At 51.1% G+C, this 25,241-nt stretch overlaps 1 protein-coding gene across 1 annotated transcript in view; it reads left to right on the top strand.

Annotated features, from left to right (window-relative positions):
- LMX1A (LIM homeobox transcription factor 1 alpha) overlaps positions 1 to 18,062 on the top strand; it is a 152,631-nt gene extending 134,569 nt beyond the window's left edge. Inside the window, exons 5-9 of the mRNA XM_072814529.1 lie at positions 7,624 to 7,796; positions 10,570 to 10,647; positions 11,979 to 12,048; positions 14,441 to 14,611; positions 16,387 to 18,062. Coding sequence (XP_072670630.1) covers positions 7,624 to 7,796; positions 10,570 to 10,647; positions 11,979 to 12,048; positions 14,441 to 14,611; positions 16,387 to 16,547 — 653 coding nt within the window. The 3' untranslated portion in view covers positions 16,548 to 18,062. The remainder of the gene's footprint in view (positions 1 to 7,623; positions 7,797 to 10,569; positions 10,648 to 11,978; positions 12,049 to 14,440; positions 14,612 to 16,386) is intronic.
- The last annotated feature ends 7,179 nt before the right edge of the window (positions 18,063 to 25,241 follow it).

Genomic DNA, 25,241 nt, shown 5'->3' with positions numbered 1-25,241 from the left:
CAAGTTTCCCTACAAACCCCCAACCTGGCAAGGCTTCCCTGTCCTAGAGCACCAGCCACTGAGGCAAGCCAGTCGGGTGTCAGGCTGTGGTGGCTGCCAGCATTCCCAGAGCGGAAATGCAGCTCCCTTTGGGGTCCTGGCTGGCCCGCTGGCCCCTCCCTCTGCCTGACACAGGAACCCGCATCCCTTGTGGGCACTGCCGAACAAAGGTGCCTTTCTGGGACATTTGACCTCCAGCCTGACTCAGGATTGCGCTTGGCTTCTGTCTGCTGTGCTCTGGGAAGGCTTCGTGCCCTGAGATTGGAGATCTCTGCTGGGATTGCAGTGAGAAGAAGTCTGTGGGGAGGAAGGTGAGGCAACTTCCCTTTTGGGCTGAAAAGAATGGCTTTCCAGCAGGAGCTCAGGTGGATGACCCACCCCCGGGAAAGCCTTCCTCGTGAGCCTTTCTTTCCTCGCTCTTTAATAATGGTGACGCCGCCCGCAGTTGGCCAGCACCTGATATTTTGCAAATACCAGGTCCCCTGGGATCTTCGTAACAATCCCATGAGGCAGCTCAGGCAGGGAGAGGGGACATGGAGGCACAACACAGAGCATCCCAACTGTGTGCCTTTGGGCAACACAACAGCCTCCCTGGGCCTCAGTTTGCATATATATATATATATATATATATATATATATATATATATATATATATATATATATACATTTCCTGCCTCCTAGGGTTGTGATAGAAATGATGAAACAATGCAATTGTAAAATGACTCCTTGCCAAGTATTAGGTAAGCATAAGGGATTTTTACATTATCTTGTAGATGAAGAAATTGAGTCTCAGAGATGTGGGGAATTTCATCCAAGGGCATACAGGTGAGTAGCAGAATTAGGGCTAAGAACCCCGCTCTCCTATTTCATGGCCGGAGTTACTTTCGACCATTCTAGACGTCACCTGATATGAAGAGTGCTCTTGCAGTGACTGTGGGGGACAGAGCATCCAATTGTCCCCGCTCTTAGGCTGGGATAGACATGGGTAACTGTCCTTTACTTACGTCTGGTTTGCTGGTTAAACAGTCTGTGTCTGGGGCGCCTGGGTGGCTCAAGTCAGTTAAGCGTCTGACTCTTGGTTTCAACTCAGGTCATGATCTCAGTGTCATGAGATCGAGACCCCACGTTGGGCTCCACAGTGGGTGTGGAGCTGCTTAAGATTCTCTCCTCCCTCCTCCCTCTACCCCCTCCATCCTCCTCCCTTTCCCTCTCTCTAAAAAAAGTCTGCTTCTCTCCTCCCTGCGGGAACACCTCAGGCCTGGGCTTGGAAGTAGACAAGCCTCGGATGCAACTCGGTTTTGCCACCTAGGCCCTGTGTGTTGGAGGGGAGAGTTCTGAGCCTCTCTGAGGCTCTGTTTATTCCTTAGGTGGAGCAGAGTTAATGATACTCCTGGCTATGCTTGTTGCCATGGAGATGAGAGGACTCGTGCATCCTGGACACAAAGCCTGACACTGAATTGGTACTTGGAATGTGGGCATTTTCTTCTGTTGCAGGGTCCCTGTGCAGCCTGGGACCTAAGGGATGTCCTCAGCCCAGTCTTCACAGTGGATATGGTGGCCTGCCTTGCGTCCATGCCATTGGAAAGTTCTGCTCTTTTGACATACAGTGCCCCATCTCCTGTATCTGGAACTGCTCCCTGTGTGTGTCACTCATTTTTAGTTCAAGTGACACCTGCACGATGTTGCCTCCTCTGGTCCCCTCCCCTAGCTCCTCTGAGCAGAGTTGTCATTATTTGGGTGGTGAATCTTTCCCCCTTCCCTCATCTGAGATCTCTGTGACAGCAGAGGCTGAGTCTTCTTCATCTGCGTCGCCCAGAATTGTCCTGCTACGGCGCCTGACGTGAGCCCCACAGGGGATGCTTAATGAGCGAGTGATGCAGCGAACCAGTTCCAGGTCCGATCTTTCATGGGAACCTGGGTTTGGTCTGAGTTGAGAGCCACGTGGAAGGCAGTTTCAAACAGTATCTGCAGGGACTCGCCTTTTCCAGGGGACTTTGCTGCTTGTCCCTTGGATTTGAGATGGTGCCGTGCATTCGGAGTTGACCACTGCTATCTGCTCAGGTAGAAAGGAATTTCGATCCTGCAGTGCAGGGCAGCAACTGAAATAGCTTCCTGACTTCATATACCCTGTCTTCATAACTTCCACCCTACCCTCCTTCCCTCCCCCTCCACCCACGGCGAGTCTCAGACCCTTCCTCCACTCCCCCGGTCTGAAGGACATTTATGAGGCTCATCACTGGGGAAGCATCTGAGGTCTGTTCCTGCCTCTCCCTTCCCTAGCATGCAGGTCTCTGTCCCTCCTCCCTCGCCCTCACCTCCTGGGCCAACCTCAGATATCTCTTTCCCTGTTTATGGGCCGTTGGGATTTTTCCAACAACCCGAAATGAATCTACGAGGCCCCACAGGTAGTACAGCCCGTCTCAGGGCCATAAACCATGGCTGGGTCTTTCATCTGTGATTGCTTATGTCATAAACGAGTGGGAGGGCCAGGCAAGGGGGAAGCAACAGCCCTGAACCATTCCAGATTTTTTTTTTTATGAGAAAGGGGGAAAAAGAGACCCTGAGAAACATGTTCAAACTTTATGCCAAGCAAATTCATTTCACTATGGTAGGCTGTGTGTGCAGACTTCGTCTCTGGACTTCCCCGCTAGGAGTCAGATTTATGCTGTGTTTGTGTCTAAATGGCCTCCAGGGATGCTGACATTTGTTGTCGGAGACAGCGAGTGGTGTTCCTTTCATCTCCACTGAGGGGTGTCAGGTTAAATTATGAGGGATCGCTCTGGCCTGCATCTGGGTGTGGGAGCCGCTGGCAACAGAGCGGGGCCGCTCCTCCTTCTACTCCCACGTCTCTGCTATTTGAAAGCCTGTCTTTATCTTCTGCTCTCCGGTGTTCCTGCCGGTGCTGGGAGAAATTTCCTAGCTCTTCTAGAATGTTTCTTTCTCTTGGGAAAATCACTAGTGTTCTAGCCACTGCATGTGTTTTATGGAGAAGTTGGGGTCCGAGTGGGACAGGCCTGGCCCTGCAGCAAGAGAAGGCGGGGGAGCCCCTGAACATCCCAGGAGCAGCCTGGAAATTCCCCATGAGAGTCAGAGGGCACAGGTAGGCCCGGAATGTTTACAGCCCGGCAGATAAAAGTAGGGCGATGCTTAGCGATGGTCCACATTCTCCCTGGCAGCTGGGTTGTGGCATCTGCCGGCGCTTTGTGAGATGCCAGGAGGCCCCCGCGTGCTCCGTCTTCAGAATCTCCCCCTGCTCTGCAAGGACACCTGGAACTCCACAGCGGTGACCAGGTGGCTGGAGGCCTTTTCTGCACGATACATAGATGTTTTTGATGGTGGGAGAGAGCACATCAAACTCCCGGGGTGCCCATCAGCAGGGCTTCCTGCCCCCATAGTCGGGACCTGAAAGGACTGGGAAGCGGGACATGTAGGTTTTGCTGGAACACCGGAGATCGGGAGCAGTCCAGAGAAGGGATCGGCCCACAGTGGTCTGCAGGCCTCATCTGGCCTGGTGCCGCTTTTGGCTGACTCTCGTGGGGGGATCGCAGCACCCCCACCCCCAGACCAGGCTCATATGGTCTGGTCTGTGGTTTTTGCGCTTTTGCGCACCCATGGCAAAGTCAAAGCATCGCTGCACCAGACTGTCAGGTCTGCAAAGAGGAAAATATCTCCTCTGTGGCCTTTTACAAAAAAAAAAAGCATGTAGGCAGGCTCCTGGTCTAGATCATGAAAGGCTTCTTGGAAGGCAAAATGTGGGACCCAAGGAGACAGGGGGCGGGGGGAGAGAGAGAGAGAAGGAGCAGAAAATCAGAATCCAAGAGAGGAAAGGTACCACAAAAGCAGTAGGAACACTTCAGAACAATCTTCTTTTTTTTTTTTTTAAAAGACTTTATTTATTCATGAGAGACACAGAGAGAGGGGCAGAGACACAGGCAGAGGCAGAAGCAGGCTCCATGCAGGGAGCCCAGGATCATGCCCTGAGCTGAAGGCAGACGCTCAACCACTGAGCCACCCAGGTGCCCCTTGAGACCAATCTTAATCTAGTTCATTCTGTCCTCCCCCAGCCCCGGCCCCCTTCTCCTTCCTCTTCTGAAAACATGTAAACATGTTCTCACCTCTCCTCCTATGGGGCATAGAGAGGATGAAGGGCCACGCGTAGTGCTGTCCACGTGCTCTGACGGTGGGCGCCAGGGGTGAGCCTAGGGGTCGTTCTCTTCCCTCCTGCCCGTCCTTCCACGATGGAATAGTAGGTCCTGGGGAACATGCAGGCAGCCCAGATGGGGTGGGGTGGGCGGGGGGTGAGGGGGAGCGTAGGGCCCTGGGGCTTCAGCTAGCTGGCCTCCTGGCCTCCAAACAATCTGGAACCGGCCCAACCCCCTCTCCCTCCCTTCACCTTCATCGTGGACGACACTCACAGGCTCACAGGCGACAGAACCGACTCTCCGTGCTGGCTGGGGTTGTGTCTGCAGAGAGAGACATGAACACCGGCTTTGTGAGACCCTAACTCAGACTCCCGTCAGGCAGCTATTATTAACAGAAAACATGTGTCTCGGATTAAGAATACTTCTTTCATGTCACTGTAATAATGACGACGACGACGACAGTGATTTACTAAGCACCTGTTAGGTTCTAGACAGCGCCGATCCCCCTACGCATATCATGTCATTTAATGCCAGCAGCCCTGTCACTGTCCCTGATGAGACAACTGAGTCTTGAGAATTGGTCCAAGATCACACCTCATAGTTGGCAGAACCAGAATTGAGACCTGAGTTTGGGTGACTCGAGCCCACGTCGCTTTCCCGGACGGTGGCAGCGTGTATGAGCCGTTGTCAGTGAATCTAGTGTGATTTTAGACTTTACGTTTTCATTGGTTTTGTTTTCCTCATTGTCAGTAAGCCTTCGCCCCAGACTGTGTGGGGAGTGACTGCAGGAGCACCAGGCTGGGCCCCCGGAGACTTTTGCAGATACCATTTTATGGACAAAACTGATTATAAGACCTGCAGTTCTTAAAATATATGGTTACATCTTATTTTATTGTTTTTATCTGATAAAACATTGCATACTTTCCAACTTCTTTAAATTAAGCTTTTGGTTTAAAGTCCAGCATAGTTCACGTACAGTGTCCTGGGTATTTCAAGTGTGCAATGCAGCAAATCCTACGGCTGCATTTTTTTTAATTTTTATTTTATTTTATTTTATTTATTTATGATAGGCACACAGTGAGAGAGAGAGAGGCAGAGACATAGGCAGAGGGAGAAGCAGGCTCCATGCATTGGGAGCCCGACGTGGGATTCGATCCCGGGTCTCCAGGATCGCGCCCTGGGCCAAAGGCAGGCGCTAAACCGCTGCGCCACCCAGGGATCCCCTACGGCTGCATTTTTAAATGTCGTCTGCAGTGGCCCCCTTGGTCCTGTGTTCCAGACTTCAGTCGCTGGCCTTGTGGGAGGTCTGGGGTGTGGGGTGTGGGGTGAGCCCGTTTCCAAAGAAAACTCACTGAAGGCCTCACAGGTACCAGAGGAGCATCCTTTTGACCCTGGGAGTTCACCAGCACACGAATTCTTGGCCTCAGTGAAGGACCAGGCTTTGAAGGGCAGGGGGTCGTCTCTGAGCAGTGGGGTGTAGGGCCTTGAGAAGGTGAATGAGAGGAGTCTGTGGCTCTTTTCCCCACTGTCTCTCTTCTTGTGGGGTCGTCTTCTTTCCCTGTGGCTTTTCACTCTTATATGCTTCTTTTTTCCTTACCATTCTGAAAACATCCTTCTAGAAAGATCTTCAAACCTCTTTCTGGGGAGGGATGGCTGAGGTCGGCTTACTGGGTTTGCCCCATGGAAGAGCTGCCTCTGAGGCGAAGATGCCAGAGTAGCCACTCCTTGTCTCGAGGATTCTTCTTTGATCTCTTCTTTGATCATTCTGGGTTTTCCCCTGTGCTCTCTCTCAAGGGGAAGGAGGCAGAAAGGAAAAGACATTCTTTCCCCATCGATTTGGAGCCTCCTCTGTGCTGGAACCCACAATAGCACTACCCCTGAGCTGCCTGCGGTGTGGGGGGGTGTCATTGTTGCGGTGGTGCAGGTGGGGAAACTGAGGCCCAGTGCATGACCGCACTCCCATAGCACCGCACCTATAATGGAGGGTGGTGAGCTGGTGGAGACTCAGGTGTGCCGGCGTCAGACCTGCTCAGTGACATTGAAAGGGTCAGGCCCTCAAGGGCCTCACAGGTTAGTGTCCCTTCATGTTCCAAGCGTATGTCTGAGTGTTCCTAGAGAAAAGAGGCCATCGTCCTTTCAGATGAATAGTCTACGCTAAACCAGCACGTGCAGATGAGCATCCTTTACAGGGGAGGGTGGGATGAACAAGTGTGTGTAGCTCACTGTGGAGGTCCCCATCTCCTGGGTTTCTTGAGGTGGCCGGAGGGGGAGCCAACGTCAGGACACCGGAGCTGGGGATCGGGCCTTCCACTGGAGGCAAGAGGACAGCTGGGCTCTGTAGGACCCAGACAGAAACCAGGTTCTCATTCAGGTTGTTTGGGCACATAACTGCCAAGGGCTTTTGGTGCTGAAAGGAGCAAAACGTCTCCCTCACATGCTATTTCCCAGACCCTGGAAGCATCTTCTCAGGAGTGTGAGGTCCGTGGGATGCAAGAGGTGGTCTGGGAGAGAATGCGACTGATACTAAAAGCCTTGCTTCCTTCACATAACCCACCTAAATATAAATACAATTATTCTAATAGTTATTTATTTTCTAGACAAGCAACTTTGGCAAACTCCCTGTATTTTGTCCATTCTCAGTTACTGGTCCCTACAGGTAATCTAATGCTGGATCGTTATGGCCTTTTAAACAGTAATATTTTCTAGCCCCTGGCAGTGACTAGAATTTCGGGCACAGTGTCTAGGTAGTTATGGAAAACTTCTCCAGGCCTAGACTTGAAAAAAGTGACCTCTAAGAAATAACACTGGGGCACCTGGGTGGCTCAATGGTTGAGCGTCTGCCTTCGGTCCAGGTCGTGATCCTGGGGTTCTGGGATCGAGTCCCACATTGCACCGCCCGCAGGAGCCTGCTTCTCCTTCTGCCTGTGTCTCTTCATGAATAAATAAATAAAATCGACCTCTGATTAAAAAAATACAAATAAATAAATAAAATCTTTAAAAAATAACATTAATAACCAGTGCTTCTTGGGCATTTATTATATGCCAAGTAGCGTTTTGAGCACATTATTGGTAAATTTGCTTAATCCTTGCAACAGTCCCGATGAAGTGGGATCCCTAATGTCCCAGGGAAAGACACTGAGTCAGAGAGAGGTAAGTAACTTGCCCCAGGCCATGCAGTTAGTAACTTTGCATCAAGGACACCATCCTGGGAGAAAATTCTGAGCCGTAATGGTAGACTTTCTGGTTGCTGTCCCTGGATTTTAGAAATATTTTCCTTTGCACCTTCCTGGATGGAGGCTTTCAAGTCAATCCCACACAGGTTCCTGCACTCACATGTGAAGCCATCCTGAGGACACGGACCCCAGTGCCTTGTTCTAGAATAACCTGTAGCTCTAGGAAGTGGCTTTAAAGAATGTAACATACTGTTTTCTGCTTCCTTTAGGCAAAAGTGATGATGAAGAAAGTCTTTGTAAGTCAGCGCATGGGGCAGGGAAAGGAGCTGCTGAAGATGGCAAGGACCATAAGCGCCCCAAACGTCCCAGAACCATCTTGACAACCCAACAGAGGAGAGCGTTCAAGGCCTCATTTGAAGTGTCCTCTAAGCCGTGCAGAAAGGTACAGGGGGGAGGAAGGGAGGAAAGGGGATGGGCCCCCCCTTGTTTGCGTGTACTCTGTGCTCCTCCGGAGTGTTGATGGATGCACCCGGGGGTCAGGGCAGTGAGGGAGCTGTTCAGATAGTCTGTGCAGGTGGCCCCGAGCCTTCTTGGAGACTCTGGAGCACTGGCGCCATGGCCAGGGAAATAATAGGATCTCCCTATGCTTTTGTGCTTGCATAGCCATTTCACGTGGCTGCTTGCTCAATTCGTGGAGAGCAACAGCAGGAACAGCAGCAGCAGGTGCCAGTTAGGGTCTAGACTCAGATGCTATAACAAGAATAGTAAAAAATATAGTGGTTTGTAGAAATATATTTATTTACTTTGGGTCTAGCTTATTCCACCTGGAGTAGTGATTTGGGGACTCGCTGATGTCTTGGTTCATTCATTTTCGTGGCTGAATGGAATCCCGCTGTATGGATGTGCCACAATTTGTCCATTTGTCACCTGTGGATGGGTGTTCAGGGTGTTCCCAGTTTGGGGCTGTTACAGATGGGGCTGCTGCGAACCTGATGAGGTATGGATTTATTTCCATCTCATGTCACAGTCTGGAGATGAGCAATCCAAGACCAGCAGGGAGCTCTGTTATCAGTCATAGGGTTCTAAGGCACCAAGGTGTCACCATCTTTTCCAGCTGCCATGGTGGAGAAAGAGGACAAGCCATGCCCCAAGCGTCTTTGTATCACTTTCACTCATACGTGGTGGCCTGAATTTAATCCCATGACTGCATTTCCTGTAAGGGGGCTGGGAAACGAGTCTATCCTGGGTGACCACATGCCCTGCTAATGCTTGGGGATTTAATCATCAATAGGAGAAATGAGAAAATGGATATTGGGGACAGTCAGCGGTCTCTGCCACAGAGAGCTGTGCCCATTACGCAGCACCTGCCATTTATTGACTACCTGCCATGTGCTCAGTCTTGTTACTTAGACGATACAAGCAAGAAAACTTTTTTTAATAGAAACTCATGGGGACATACATATTTTTTTAAGTTGGCATTGTTTTTCCCATGTCTCTATCTGTATTAGTCAGCTTTTGCTGTCATAACAAATAAAATCTTAGTGGCTTCCAGCAAACATTGCTTTCCTGCTCCTGGGCGGTGGCTTGGCTGTGGCCCAGCTGGGTTCAGGTTCAGGCCTGTTCCACCTGCCTCTCCGGGGCTCTGGGCTGAAGGAGCGCGCTGTTGTCACGAGGATGGCAGAAGGCAAGGGGCCAAGTCATACTGGGCAAACCCACTGAAAGGCTCTCCTTGGATCACACATACCGTATCCACACATATCCCACGAGCCAAAGCAAGTCATGTGGCTCACTGGGTGTGAGGCATGGGGGGAGGCCTGCCCGTTGGAGCCGGGGAGGGAGAGAGGGGGAGATGTTTGCTGACCTGACCAGCAGTACAGTCCATCACCACATGTGACCTCCTGCAGACCTCCTTCTCTCCCTGCCCTTGCACCCTTAGGCTCCAGGGGAGGTGCTGGGAGGAAGTAAAGTAGCCCCAAAGTAGGCTTATGCAAGGACAAATGACCACATCCTTCATTTATTACTTTTTCTACATGTACTAGGCTCCCAGCCTCTGAATGGCCCTGTGCCTGGTGCTGCTGGCCAGGCAGCCTGCAGGCCTAGTGGGGAAGAGATGCATATGCACATAACTAACAAGGGAAAGAAGGCCCTGAGAACCTAACAGAGGGACAGCCGGGAAGGGCAAGGTCATTTCTGTCTGGGGAGTCAGGCAAGGCTTTGTGGAACAGGTGGCTTCTGAGCTGGGCCTCTGAAAAATGGATAGGGTTTCAGCAGGTGGAGGTGGGGCCGGGGCACACTGCTATTTGAGTGGCTTAGCAGAAGGATGTGCTTTAGAGATCCCGTCTAATCATCTCACTTGTCCTCAGCCCCTGTGGTGTGGTAAAGGTAGAGCACTTCCCAAGGCCTCCTGTGAGCTCTCTGCTCCCGTGTTTTGCATTCAACCTCATGTCCAGCCCAGAGTCTAAGCCAGGAGGGCAGTGCCTCTCAGCCTTGCTCTCAGAAAGGCTGTGCTTCTCGCCTCTTCCCTTCCTGCCACCTTGCCAGTCCCTCACTGTGTGTCCGCGTGGAGGGCGGATGTTTAAACCGTCTCTTCATCACGGGGCTCCTGACCGTCCCGTCTCTGCAAGGCCACAGAGCACGTGCTGATCAGAGCTGACCGCTTTGCTCTGCCAGGTTCCAGATCACTCTGGTCTTATTCTCCTTGAGTAGGGCTCACTCAGGGTAACAGTGAAGATGAATATTCATGGAACACCCAAAGTCACCTAGAGCTCTGTGAGGGACAGAACCAAAAATTTAGGTCAAGGAATTTAGACAGAAGAGGACAAGAGAGGGCCATTTGTCTTGCAAAGTCATTGCCCCCTCCATTCTCCCTAAGTAGGTTATTCCATAGGCATGGATGTGACTCCTAAAGCACAGTAATAGATTTTGCTGATGTTCAAAGACCATTTGAAGGCCCAGTTTCCAGAGTCAGAGAAGCTGAGGAACACCTCTTGGAATGCACATCTAAAGTAATCATTCCTTTCTTCGTTTACCTGATGAAGGACCTCTCTCCACCCGAAGGGAAGCAGTGGTCTTGTGTTTGGGATCACATTGCCCTTAAACATTAGCCAGCTCCTATATAAGACACAGCCTGCCTGTGCGCCGCATAGGGAACGTCCTGCCCCCCCCCCCCCCGAGATGCCAATGTTTCTCTATTTTTAATGTTCCGTTTTGTCAAGGTGAGGGAGACCCTGGCCGCAGAGACAGGGCTGAGCGTCCGTGTCGTCCAGGTGTGGTTCCAGAACCAGAGAGCTAAGGTAATCCACTTCATACTGTCATCTATCTCTGTGTGGCTGGTTTCCTGATAATAGCAGTAGGACTTAGTATTCGCAGATGGGCTCTCTAACCAGAACCCTAACCAGGATGGAGTAGTTCTCATGATTCAAAAATTCTGTTATTAACAGTCATGTCAGCCCTGCAGAAGGGGAGAGATGGGGCATTTGTTCTAGTGAGATGGCTTTGATTTTCCTAGTGGCCATGACTATGACTCTGGCCAGCCATCTGCCAGAATAAATGTCTTTCTGTGTCTTTTGGTAAAAGCGGATTCTTTAATTCATCTTTTTAAACCCAGCTACCAACGTTCTCTTAAAATTGTGAAGAGAAACCTGCATAGCACACATGTGACTGAGGTGATATCCTATGATGTTGGGTGGCATGGATGCCTTGACTCAGTGCCCGCCATGTACACCCCAATTGTCATATTGCTCTCTGGATCCTACTGAGGTCTGTGTTGCTCCACCATAGTCTTTCACTCATGTGGTTTCCTGCCCCTAAAAATGCATGTGGCCCATGGCCCATGTGTCTGGGGTCCTGCTCTATACTGGGTGACAAATTCACATCTCATTATCTGATCATGATTGTTAAGATAGCCCGGCGCCACCCTAACCAAATCCTTCAGCGCAGGGCCAACGACACATACTCCATCCTGAGAAGACTCCATGTTTCCATAGGTTTGAATGAGGCCCCGTAACCTAATGGATTCATAAATCAGAGGAGGTTGAAGCTCTGAGCAATGTTTGCTGGTTTTGGTTAGGGTCTCGCGGAGCCCTGACCTTCCACAGAACACAGCATGAGAAGCTCGGGTTAAAATGTTCCTGCCAGGAAGTTTTGGTGTTAACAGGGTGCTCTGGGGGATCAGCTCCCTACCCAGAGGTACAGGTCTCCTGGCAGGCGTCTCAGACCCCAGGGCCAGCAGATGGGGGTGTGGGCAGGGAGCAGCCTCCTGCCACATCCCAGGTCACACCCGGTCAGCAACCCCTTGCTGTCATCCAAGCCGGGCTGTGGTCCCCACACCCACACTTACACTTCACCTAAAACTGTCACAACGTAAGCGATGATGTTTAGCTGCTGAGAGGAAGTTCCTGTGCCTGTGAAGACCCGCAGCCTCATGCTTCCCAGCCAGCTGGCTTCCCATGGCTGCAGGTGAAGAGCCTGAACCAGCCTTGGGACATGTGGCTGGCTCCCCCAGCATGGTTCCTTCACTGAGTCAGAACTCGAGAGTGTCCCCCTGCTTTACGCACAAGGCCTGTCCTGCACCCCCGGCAGGAGCCTGCTGCCAGTCACCTGACTCTAACCCTCTCCTTGTCAGATGAAGAAGCTGGCCCGGCGGCAGCAGCAGCAGCAACAGGACCAGCAGAACACTCAGAGGCTGAGCTCCGGTAAGCGGGGCCCCTGCAGCCAGGCTTGCAAGCCTCCAGGCCTAGCCCCCCCGCCCCCCGCCCCCCCTCCCCCGGCTCTGGAAACGGCCACATCAGTGAAGCCCCATTTGCACCAAGGCGGGGGGCGGGGGGTGGGCTTTTCCAGCAGGGATCTGACTGAGGTGGTTCAAACCTTCTCCAGAGCTCCCACTTGGCAGGACGCCCCAAAGAGCACACACCTGGATCCTCCTCCTTCCTGGCAAATTGGTTGACAGGACACCACTGTGACTTACCCCTTTCCCGAACAACATAAAATAGTAAAAATACTGCTAGTGAAACTGTATCCCCCTCCCTTGTCGGGCATGTTTATAGTTCAGGGTGTTCTCACCTGACCCAAGTCTGACAACACCTCCCTCCTGAACCAGGGGAGCAGAGCAGTACTTTGTCCCCATCTCACTGATGAGCAGACGAGGGCTCTGCAAGGCTGAGTAGCGGGTGAGTCAGGACCAGAGCATATGCCTCTGAATCTGGGTTCTGCTAGGCTGTGCTGCCCTAACTCTTCCCTCCTGCATGCACCTTCATTTGCTGCTGTGGTTCATAGGGATGGTGTGAGGACTGGAAAGAGGGTGAGAAGGGATAGGTTGTGGGCAGGAGGCTGCTCAAGGGCGTTAAAAAGAAAAAAAAATCAAATATATAACTATATTATGACCGTGTTATTCTTAAAGGGATGTGCCCCCAAAAGCCATCCAGTGGGATTCCCTGAGACCTAGGGTCTGTGTACCTCAAGCAGGAATTATCAGCCTTCAATATGCACATAAATGACTTGACATTTGGTAAAGTACAGATTCTGATTCCTCTAGTCTGGGTAGACCGTGAGATCCTGCATTTTGAACAAACTCCCACCGCTGCCAGCCTGTGGACCACACATTGAAGGTCATGGGCCATGACATTGGTTCTCAGCCCCTAGACAGGACTCCTTGTCCTTACGTGGACCTTGCCTTGTGCTTGATACCTAGGCTAGGCTCACTCTAGAATCTGACTCTTGCAGCCCGGAGTTCTCTTGGCTTCTTATCTTCTAAGCCAGACAGTATCTTAGTGGCAAGATAGATGCTCAGAGAAGTCAAACAAAGACATGGGGACCAGGGAAGGCTGGAGGGGCAAGTTGCTCAGGAGACCTGAAAGCTACCACAGCTCTACCCGCAGACCTGTCTGATCTGGGGCCAGCCTTTCTGTCTCCTGGTGCCTCAGGCTATCTCTGGTGATAGGATAATCACACCTACCAGCCCTATGGCCCTGGTAAGTTCAGAGGGGTGTCACGGACAAGAGAAGGCTTTAGGAAGACCCATGCACGTTGACTCCACATAGGTCCACATGGTCAAAGGGGGAAGGATGCTTCAAGGCAGTATGAGAACACCAGCTCAGAGTGCTTGAGGCTTGGAAGAATTCGAATGGCAACTTAAGAAAGGGTAGACTTAAGAAAGCAGAAGCTGGTGGAAAGTAGAGTCTCTGAGAGTTAACGGAGAACCACACAAGATATGGAGGCAGGCAGTGAGTCCTCTGTTCTTCAAAAATTCTGTACACAACTGTAGCAAGTTCTTCCAAAGCACATTCACACCATCTCACTGAGTCTTTCTATCAGCTCCATAGGGTCAGTGGGGCCGGTGTCATAAACCCAGCTTGATTGACGGGCTCCCAGAGGGGTGAGACTGGAAGGATCTTTAGATGCATCATCTCCAGTGGCTGCCAAACCCGTGGGTAGCATCAAACGCCTTGCTTTTAATGATATATTTCAAGGAAACTCTCCAAATTCAACTGCACTTCCCTCATCCCTATTCTCTGAGGTTGACCGTGATGGCCCTTGGCAGGGCACAGGCTGGGAGCCACTGATGTCACCTCGTTCCAGACCATTTCGTAAATGAGGAAACCAAGAGCCAGGAAGGAAAATAATCTCATCATGGTCCCACGGCCAAGATGGCCCTCCATGCCTCTCACCACCTGGTGTTCACACCTTTGTGTTGTCCCTTTGGACACTGACTTGGGATGACCTACGGAGTGACTTCTGAGGCGGGGTCACAAAAAGTGTGGCAGTTTCTACTTTGTGCTCTGCTGGCTGGCTGGCTCCAGGGAAGCTGGCTGCGGTGTTGCCAGGCTGCTCAAGCAGGCCTATGGAGAAGTGCATGGTGGGGCGACAGTGGGATGGCGGACTCAGCATGTCCCACTCCAGTGGGGCTCACAGTATCATGGGCATCAGCCCCTGTCACTCCTCCTTATGAAGCCATAGCAAAGGCTGGTGCTAGACAGGGACACCGGGCCATGGGGGGTATGAAGTTCAGAAGATGCTGTTGCCTTCTGTCCCAGCGTGGAGTCCTGGGCTGCACACGAAGAATGATCTGTCTTCTTCTTTGTCCCATAGCTCAGACAAATGGCAGTGGGAATGCTGGGATGGAAGGGATCATGAACCCCTACACGGCACTGCCCACCCCACAGCAGCTCCTGGCCATCGAGCAGAGTGTCTACAGCTCAGACCCCTTCCGACAGGGCCTCACCCCGCCCCAGATGCCGGGAGACCACATGCACCCATATGGTAAGATGGACTCAGGGCCCACGGGCACCTCTCACGACCTGCTTGCACAGTTCCCCCTTCCCTTCCAAACACATCCACGTGGTTCCCATATGCTCCCCCGAAGCCAAGTAGAACACGTGCCCAGAAGATTTTGCTAGAATCATCTAACAAGCGGCTACAGAAGAAAGACCAACACGCATGGTCATTAGTGATACTTCCTTTTATTCTCCTTGTCAAGGATTCTTGTTAGTTTTACATAAGAGGTTGTATTTTCATTGTTGACCTGTTTGCTGGGATCAAATTTCCCTCCTTTCATTTCATACCAGGTACCACGTGCTTGTAAGCGGTACCAGCAGTGATGTGGGCAAAAGGCCTTAACTAAGCAAACTGTTACACGAAGAAAGAAATTACATAAAAGTATAGAAAGCGAAGTTTCTAGTTGAACTGATGCTTTTTAGGCATTCTAAATTAACTCCTGAAACATGACCTGACTTGTGAAGTGGATAGTACCCCCCGCCCACTCCCATCACCCCCACACTGGGGTTGCCTTAAGTGCTGGGCATCGGGAGGGCTTAGCCGCCTCTCCCTGCCCTGCTGCTGCTTCAGCTGGGCACCCTGACGGGGTGGGCGAGCTCGGGAGCGGAGGGCTGAAGTTCAGTCCAGGGCCAGAGAGAGGTCACTAGATTTCTATACACAGGAGGTCAGTGGCCTCCGCGATGCATCTGTTCTGTGTAACCTGTGCAAGATGACGCTGATCGCTAAAAATAAAGCTATTTTATTCAGCAAACCTTCAAAACGGTATTGGAGACACATGCCCCAGCTCGCTGGTATTGTCAAGCAAATGCTTTTTCTTCCCCTTCATTAAAAAAAAAAAAAAAGTTGAAGTGACCCATCTTTCCGCGTGATGCAAAGTCCCTCTGCGGGGACTTCATTGAGCACTTGCTCATTCATCCGTAGAATCGTCTGGCCAGGTGGAAGGTGTGCAGGGCACAACGAGGGCAGCTCTGGGTTCTTGTCACGTGGTGCCTGGGCTGCTCCACAGTCTGTCTTCTCTGACAAGGGTGTAACTTAGTCGAGGGTGGGCACCTCACCATCTTTCCCTTGCAGGACGCATTTGGGGGGCGGGCAGCAGACACTCAGTGTGATCTTGCTGTTTTTTTTTTTAAAGATGTTATTTATTTATTCATGAGAGACACAGAGAGAGAGGCAGAGACACAGGCAGAGGGAGAAGCAGGCTCCCTGCAGGGAGCCCGATGTGGGACTCGATCCCGGGACTCCAGGATCATGCCCTGAGCCGAAGGCAGATGCTCAACCATTGGGCCACCCAGGCGTCCCTGATCTTGCTGTTTGAAGGGACCCCTGTTACCATGGAGGTGGCACCAAGCACCGATGTTAGCCTTCTTACTAGTCCTCCGTCAAGAGCTTCCCTTGAGGGGGCCAAGTCCTTAGGAGCCCTGGACCTGCCTCTCCAGCCAGTGGGGCCGCGTCCTCCCCACTCCACAAACTCGCCATCTAGACGTTGGGATGTTTACTTCTGCTGGGCACCATTTGGCCCTTTGTCCCGTCCTAATTTATACGGGCTCCAGCGGTTGCACTTTGCACCCGAGCCCTCCAGGCACCTGAGAGGCCTTCTGTGGATAGGGCCCACCTCCCTCCCATTCCCCAGTGGCTCCCTCCACCCGCTCCCCAGCGCCCGCTGGGAGACATCCTCTGGGGGCTGCATCCTGCTGCATTTCCTGGCGCCCACGGGAGTCTCATCTTCGGGACCCTCACGACCCGTTTTATCTCTGTTACAGGTGCCGAGCCCCTCTTCCATGACCTGGATAGTGACGACACCTCCCTCAGTAACCTGGGTGACTGTTTCCTAGCAACCTCGGAAGCTGGGCCCCTGCAGTCCAGAGTGGGAAACCCCATCGACCACCTGTACTCCATGCAGAATTCTTACTTTACCTCTTGAGTCTTTCCCTGGAGTTCTGTGGCGGGGCTCCCACTTGGAACAACCGTATTCCGTGCGGGGCCGGCGTTAGGATGGGGAGACCATGGAGGAGGTGGGCTGGGGAGGGAGTTTGGTCGGGGATGCTGTTGTATAACGCCCTGGTGTAGCTCGGCATTTCCAAAGACTGAATACATAATGGATCGCATAGTTTCATGTTTCTGATAAGTCTTAGCTTTAGGTATGAAGATGTGTTTATCATTAAGGACAGGGACTTTTAATATAGACATTCTCATGCGAACTAGGTACCTAGAGACTCCTAACAACTTCCCACCATTTTGGGGAAGCTCCCGTCAAGAGGTGCATATGTCTACCCGTCCATATACCCATAGACAGACAGACGGACAGATGTGTGTGTGAGTGTGTAACCTTCCATGCTTTATCATCAAAGTTTATTCCTAATTATAACAGACACCAACTGTACAGCAAAAGTAACTTTATTTTCAGTGTGAACTATATTTAAGGAAATGCTTGATGCACTTAAGTTATAAGATGAGATAATTTACTTTTATAAACTTTATTTTTAGTTCGGAGAGACTTGTCGGCAGGGCAGAGAGGGCTGCTCCACCTAGGCCGGTAGCTTTGAGTGCTTGAGCTAATTCTGTTTTCGAGAGTGTGTCACCGAGGCCTGGAAAGCAGCTCTGTGTGGCTGACCGTACTCTTTCGTGGATTCTTGCTCTCTTTGGGGTTGAATCACAGGGCTTGGGTGGGACAGAAAAAACAAAACAAAACAAAAAAATCCTTGATCGTGTTCTTAGAAAAGGTAAAGCCTAGACTCTTCAGCTTCCTTTTAAACTCTGACACGTAGTTGTGGGCAGCAGTAGGACGGCCAGTTCTGCTCTTAAACTCAGCATCTGCAGGTGTGGGATGAGGCTGATAGTATGTACCTACCTCACTGGGGGACGCTGAGGCTTAATTCGCCCCCAGGACACATGAGCAGGGCTGAAACGAAAATCCCATATTTGTTTAAAATACCCGACCAGTCACTTGGCGAAAGGGGCTACCGGGGGCTGCCCGTACTGTGAGCCCAGAGGGCCTTGCTCTGCCCGCTGTGGTCCCTCCTGCAAAGCCTCAGCCGGCGGTGCCCGCTTAGGGCAGCTCAGGGGCCAGAGTCCTGCGATGGGGAGGTGGCTGGTGCTGCAGGGATGGAGGAGGGCGTCGTGCTGTTCTAGACCAGGGGTTGGCAAACTGCTGCCTGCGGGCTGTGTCATAGGGCCGGCCAGCTATGAATGGTTTTTATATTTTTAAAGGGTTGTGAAAGAAAGAAAGAAGAAAGAAAGAAAGAAAGAAAGAAAGAAAGAAAGAAAGAAAGAAAGAAAGAAAGAAAGAAAAGGAATATGTGACAGAGTGTCTGTGGCCCAGACAGCCTGAAATATTAACTACCTATGCCGTCTGGCTCTTTTCATAAAATGTTTGCTGGCCCCTGTTCTAGAAAGTCTATCCCTCAACAGCCTCCTGGAGCTCATAGAGGCAGCAGGGACCGGCGAGGCGGGGGTGGGGTGGGGGGGTGGACACCCAGGGTTCTTCCTTCTGTCTCGCTTCTCGGACTTTGAGCGCAGAAGCCCCAGCTGCCATTGTACACAGGGACACTTCTGTGCCCTGATCTCCAGTCGTGGTGCTAGGACCAGCTACTTCTGTGCTAGGATGCCTCCTGGGAAAGCAGACGAGTGGACGGGGACGGGGGGGAAGCCAGGGGTGGGGGTCAGCTTGGAGTCCTCCGAGAGTGGCCGGTGCAGGCTTGGCCTCACTCCTGAGGACGTCCTGGGTCTCTCGGGCCTTGCGTGCAGAGCCGGGTCCCCTTCACTCTCTGCAAAGCCAGAGGGAATGTGCTCCCTTATGGTAGAGTCTATGTTGTGTGATTTTTGTGCTCATGTTTATAATTTATGCAAACCACCGAGAAACCCGAACCAGTCTGGCGAGGGAAAATCATGCAGATGCCGTATGAGTCTGCAGACTTCTGTGGTAGAGATGCGTCGGAGAATGTAGCAGATACTATGTGAGTGAAAACAAATAGAGATCCTTACTCCGCTCGTAATGGCATACCAAGATGAAATTAAAAACCTCTTACAAATGAGCTGTCATTGATTTGGGGCCAGGGGTGGGGGGCCGGGACCTGGGGGCAGGAGGGTGGTGGTGGGATGCGGGTATTTTGTCAACAGGGGCCTGGAGGTGAGCATATGGCGAAGCTTAGCGTGAAGGGGAGGTGACTCCAGCAGAACCGGAGGAGAGAGGCGTCCTCACCTTCCCGCCAGGATGAACTGCTGCGGAAGGAGGCCCGGGGAACATTCCATCAGCACCGTCCAGTTCCCCCGAGGCGGAGTGGTTTGCAGTGTGCACTGCAAGAACATTTGCTTGAAAATCACAGCAGAATCGTGGGGCCGGAGACAGAGCTGTCACTCGGATAAAGGAGGTGCCCAGCTGGCACGAGGGGGCTGAGCGGAAGCTTCTCCCAAAGCTCTCCGTGGTCTTAAATGTGGCACAGGGGCGACTTTTACCACTAGGAAGAAAAGAAGTAAGGAAACCATATGAGTGCAAGGCCACACAGACACCCTCAAAGTGTGGCTTCACTTGTGCGTGTTCTCTCCTCCACCTGCAAGACCCAATTACCCTCACCCCGGCTCACTCACCCTGTTAGAAGCTGGCCCTGCCTCCTGCTGAGGCCCTGGAAGGAGAGAAAGGTGGGCTTTGGAGCCAGGCTGGCGGGAGGAAGGAGCCCACCGGGGAGCCCTGCCCGGGCTGGCCCTGCTTCCCTCTCCAGCTTCCAGAGATCCCAGCCCGAGACCGTTCCCTGCCATGGTTTGTTTGCCTGACGGCGACTTGCCCTTCGGCATCAGCCTGCACCTGGCCCTCTCAGGAAGGCTGCAAAGCTGGATGTGAGGACCCCAGGAGTGCCACCTGCTACAACGAGCACCCCCCACCTAATTTTCTGATCATTCAGACACAGTAGAAATTGATATTTTTGCTCACGTGAAGGACCTGGGAGGGAGTTTGGGTTCGGAGGGCGCCTGTCTTCCATGCACAAGGAAGGCTGTGCTCGTGGCTTCCAAGATGTCACTGCCGAGTGATTTCCTTTCTTGTCTTTACTACTTTCTTTCTTTCTTCTTTCTTTCTTCTTTCAGCTTCAGCCTCCTAAGTGGGCACATACTGGTCTGAATCCCAGGTGGTCCACCTGCTAAGAGCGTGGCCTCCCTGGGCAGGTTACTTCACCCTGCTGAGCCTCTGCTGCCTCGTCCACAGCACAGGTGCGGTGCTTGTCCCCAGCAGAGGTGCTGAGGTCAAGTGAGGTGACACAGGCAAAGCCCAGAGCCCTGTCCTGGGCACACAGCGAGTGCCCACCTTGTGGCAGCTGCTGCACCAGGCCTGCCCTTGGGGTTGAGTGGTTGATGCAGGGCCAAGGGAGTCTCACACCATATTTGAGAAAAAGGGAGAAAACACTCTGGTTCACCCGGTTCACCCCTGGGGTCGACATAATCACTTCTTACGTAACTTCTTTAAACCTCAGCCTGGGTCTAAATATAGCCTGACTCACAATTGTGGGAGAGTCAGGATGGTTTTTTGGTTGTTTTTTTTTTTTGGTTTGTTTTTTAAAGGCCTGCAGATAAAACTCCAATTGCAAAGACGCAGTATGAACTGTGTCCCCTAAGGAGAAGCAGTCAGGTCGTGGGCGATTTCTCCAGCCATCTGTTGTCACCTCAGGCCTCAGATGAGAGGGATGCCCCGGATCCGTAGTCTGAGCCTTTTCTGAATGACAGACTTTTGAGCTGACCAGACATGAATCAAAGATGGGAAGAAATTAGAGTTTGTCAATTCCAAACCCAAAGACAAATTTTTAACTGTACTGCAAGTGAAGTCCAAGTGTCTCCCCATCTCTCTCCCTTCCTGAACCTTCCAGAGCAAATCCATTCAGTCCAAATTGGATACAAACTGACACAGTTCCACTAGAATAAAACCCAGTAATACATTATTTCCTCGAGTCCCTTTGTTTAGCACAATGACAGAAAGTGGAGAGTCTCAAAAGGAGGTCTCCTGGAGAACACAGCCCCTGTGCACATGGCTGACACGGAGGATTGGGGGTCCCAGGCCCTAAAGTGTGTGTCCTGAAGTTCCCTAGATGTGCAACCTTGAGGAAAGCTCTGGGCTGCCGTTTCTTCATTTATAAAGTGGGGCCAATGACACCAGGTTGGCTGGTATGAACCTCAGTGGAAATAATGAGGAAAGATCTTTGTAGGCGGCAAACCTCTGTACAAATAGCAGGGCGTCTTAGTATCTTGTCCCAGGAGACACAGGCAGATGGGCAATGCTCCTGCGTGGGTGGACGCCCACAGCAAGGAAGGGACACCGCAGATCTGAGAGAGCATTCCTTTCCTCCTCCAGCAGCTGTGGATTACTGCTGCCACAGCCTGATTCTGGGGAAAAAAATAAAATAAAAGCCTAGGGTGGCTCAACCCCTAGCGCAAGAGCCTTCACTCACCTGTCTCTACCTGTAGTCTCCACCTGTAGACCCCAGCCTGGCACCCCGTGTGCCCAGGAGAAGGTGGAGCCTGCCCTCAGTAGGTGGGCAGCTGACCAATTTGCCTCGTTTAGCACCTTGTTCGTTCATTGAGTTCATCCAACAGGTATTTGCTGAGCGCCAAGAATATGCCACGCTGTGGGTCCCAGAGGCAAGCAGGAAGAGCTGTTGGCCCCCCTCTTGCGGAGATTCCAACCAGCGGGGAGAAAACATGCATGAACTGAACCTGCGTCGAATGAAGAGCCGCAAAGGAGATGTAGGGCTGTAGCAGGAGAATGTGGGCCAGTGCGACCCCGTGTGGAAGGGCAGAGAGGGTTTCTCTGAGCAAGTGATGACACAGCTGACTGTGTCCATCTCTCCTACTGCCCTGCCCTGTCAAGTAGCAATCGATTCCTCCTTTCTGTAAGGTTTTCTTCCAACCGCCCTGGAGGAAAGAATGTGCCAAACCAATGTCTCCCCAAGGCGCCCACCGGTAAGGTCTAGAGACATTGCCTAGAGTGCAAAGAGAGTCAACACGTCTTCAGAATCAAAGGAGGGCCACTGTCCCTCCGGTGGCACACATTTATTAAGCACGGTGGTGGACACTTGCTGTTTGCTGGCCACCCAGCATCTATTCATGATGCTCATGACATCACCCTGATTTCCTTTGAGCACTTGATCTTCCTTCATCACATGTGGACTTTATGGGGGCTGCAAAGCCAGGTGACTAGGGCTGCTGTGACCAAGGAGCAGGGACCCATAACCAAAGCTAGGCTGACATCCCTTTCCGGGACTTGAATTCCAGCACGAAGCTGGAAACTTGTTTAGAGCTAGTCCAATTTTGCAGGGGGACCTGCCAGGACGGCCACATTGCCTGCCGCCTGGCCTCAGAGCTGCCCTCTCTCCGTCTGCCGAGATGGGTCTCCACATGCCCTCTGGCTCTGTGAACCATCTGCTCTGCTTATCCAGCAAAGGCTCTTTTTTTTTTTTTTTTTTTTTTTTTTCCACTCAAGTTAGCCTGAATTGGTCTCAGTTGCTTGTAGCCAAAAAATCCTGACAGGAGCTAATACCTACAAATTTTGTGGCTCACTGTGTAGGAAGGGTGTATGTGTGTGTGTATGTGTGTGTGCGCATGCATGCGTGCGCACGTGGTCCTCTGAATTTGATTGGATAGCTGGTACTTGCTTCATTTTATAGATGAGAAACCTGTAGCTCAGAAATTAAGCCCAAGGTTGCAGAGCTAGGTAGGGCCAGAGTTGAGTTTCCGATTCATTTCTCTTGGCTCTGACTCTAGGCTTTTTCCCCCAGCCCTGACTTCTAAGTGGCAAGGTACGTGGAAGTCGGGGACATATGCATGGCTAGGGATTGGGAGAGGTACCAAGAAATCACAATATGTTTTCCTGCCTGGGAGGAGCTTACAGTCTAGTTGCAAGTGAAGGACATGCTCACGAGCGCCACATGTGTGGCTGCACATGCCACATGCCAGAGCGCTGGTGTGGGTGAATGTGCTGAGGCCTTCGGAAGAGAGAGGTTAGTGGGACAAAGGAAGGGAAGAAGGAGCTTTACCCAGAGGGTGGGGCTTGAACTGAACCTTTGAAGATGGTCCTTGAGACCATAAATGTAGACTTTAGATTTTAAATGTCAATGATGTGATATATGTGCTGAGAGGAGGAGGGAGGGTATTCTCAACAAAAGGACCAAGGTGATTCAAAGTACAGAAGAAAGGATGCAAGGCCCTTCAAGTGTAAATGCCTAAAGACCATTCTGATTGGTAGCAGGTTGATTAATGGTGGAACTTGAGGAATTGAATAAGACTGCTGGTGAAGGTGACTGAAGCGTGTTGCCACCAATTCCCGAAGACAGATCCGAGGCTCCCTATTTCAAGGCGTACCTGCGGCCACTAGTTGTTCCCATAATGTATTCTCTCCTAAAATGACCCTCCCGTTCTTACAAGGTTACTTGGAATAAAGCCCATACCTCTCAAACTCTAGTGCAACTGAGTTCGTTCATTTGACCAGGTTTCTTCTGCCCAGGGGGATAAATAAAAGTATATTATGGCATCTTTGAGGTGCCTTCCTTCAAAGATGACTGGCATGTGCCTTTTCTGTCTTCTGTCACTTTATTCTTCCTGGTTGTAATGCAGATGTGATGGCTGGAGCTGGAGCATCTATCTTAGGTCCTGAGATGAGCCAGTGAGGGGAGGTGAACCTTGATGCGGCAACATGGTAGAAGGAGTCTGGATTCCTGGGGACTTTTATATATACATATATAAAGAAATAAACTTCTTTCTTTAAGTTGCTGTTGTTTTGGGTTTCTTTGACTCACAGCCAAATCTGATCCTCACTGAAACACAAAGCCAATCCCAGTTAGGGAGAAGTCTAAGTCCATATTGTTCCCCTCATGCTGCTAAGATAAAGAGGGAAAGGGCCAGACGATTCTTAGGTAATGGGAGTCAACTGGAGTAAGGTGGAAGGTGGGTGGCATGATAGTCCTGAGAATTTAGAATTTATGGATAGGTCATCTGGAAAACACTTACTTTAGAGCTGGGTCCTTTTATCCCCTAAAGAAAAGGAAGTAAAGGTGGTTTGTTTCCCCACCTCATCTCAACACTCTTCTCTAAATATCCCTATATATCTTTAGGCGTCTTTAAGCAACACGGAATTTGACTAGCTCGCCCAGCCTCTGGAAGTACCCTGTGGCCTTTCCTGCGTACCCCATATGTAGTATATGCACACTGCAGTACACACATATTGAGTATGTAGTATGTACACACATATTCACATACACATATGTACCTAGTACGTGCACACGCCCATAAACGTGCACACACACACACACTTATGAGGTTAGGCCAGAAGTCACAGTGCCATAGCTGGCCAGGTGTTGTCTGTTAATTTGAGCTCAAAGCTATAGTTTGGAACAAAGACTGAAAATGGTTCTATGCATGTGCTGGGGATGCCGGCCGCAGAGGTGGGAGGCAAAGAGAATCAAGGTGCTCTTTTCATCTCCTAGTGATACGAAGAATGCTTCTTCCAACCATCTGCTGCTTTGGGAGGGGGAGACAAGTAGGAGATGGGAAGTTGAAGCAGTACTCTGAGGAAGCTTGCTCCACTCTGAAGTAGAGGAGAAAGGGCATAAAGACACCAAAGGCGCCAGGCATACGCCCTCCACCTTGTGCAGATAGGCCTGAGCGGAGGACCAGTTCCTGGGTATGAGAAGAAGAGTGAGGCACGTGGGAGCCAAGCAGAGGTGGTTCATCACAAATCACATGCCACGCCAATAATAAGCTACTCACTGATTTTAGAGAGGAACCTTCATTCCCTGGTTCCCTATTTCTGTGAGATTTCCACTGGAGAAATGCTCCTGGCCTCTCCCCTCAGCCCTAACTTGCTTCTCCTTAAAGGAAGAGGAGAAGGTACCTGAGTGATGGTTCAGGAAAGAGCTGAGAACGCTTGGCTCAGCTCTGCTGGGTCTCTCGAGTCTCTAGGTGGTCTGGACGCAGCATTAGGTGTTCTAGGTGTATCTCCATGGACAGTAACTGGGACAGAAATGGAGTTTGGGGGACACTTCCATTCAAGAAGATGGTAATTAGGGGAATCCTCTGATTGTGGCTACAGATCTAAGCTTCATCCTTTAATTAGATTTACCAGTAAAGCTGATTTTTAAAAAAATCTCCCTTTCCCTGGTTCATTTGTAGTATCTGCCAGTTTGTCACAAACCTAGGAAACAATGACAGTGATGTTATTCATTGTTCCCCTAAAAGTCCAAAATTAATACCCATGAGGCATATCACAAAAAAAAAAATCCAGCAATTGTGTGGTGAATCTAAATAAATCATTTGTTTATCCACTCGACATTTAAGACAAACTTTTTAAGAACTATCTGTGCACCAGTGAGAGAGGATGGTGAGTCTAGATTTCGGTTTGAAAGCAAACCTTTGTAAGAAACGTATGTCTCCTTGCATTCTATATGAAAACTAATGTCTAATTTTGGTCCCTTTCCTTCCGAGCTGGGTTTCCTCTCCAACCACATGACCATGTGATAGTCTTGGGTCTTGGGCAGGACCAAAGTGGCAGAGGAGTCAGAGGAAGGGGCCCATCAGATGTTGGCCTCTGCCATCCACCCAATGTGCCCACCACCATAGTCAACACCATTGCTGTCTTTCCTCA

The sequence above is a fragment of the Canis lupus genome, chromosome 38 (assembly GCF_048164855.1).
Source record: "Canis lupus baileyi chromosome 38, mCanLup2.hap1, whole genome shotgun sequence".
Lineage (NCBI taxonomy): Eukaryota > Metazoa > Chordata > Mammalia > Carnivora > Canidae > Canis > Canis lupus.
This window is presented reverse-complemented; position numbering and strand designations above follow the sequence as displayed.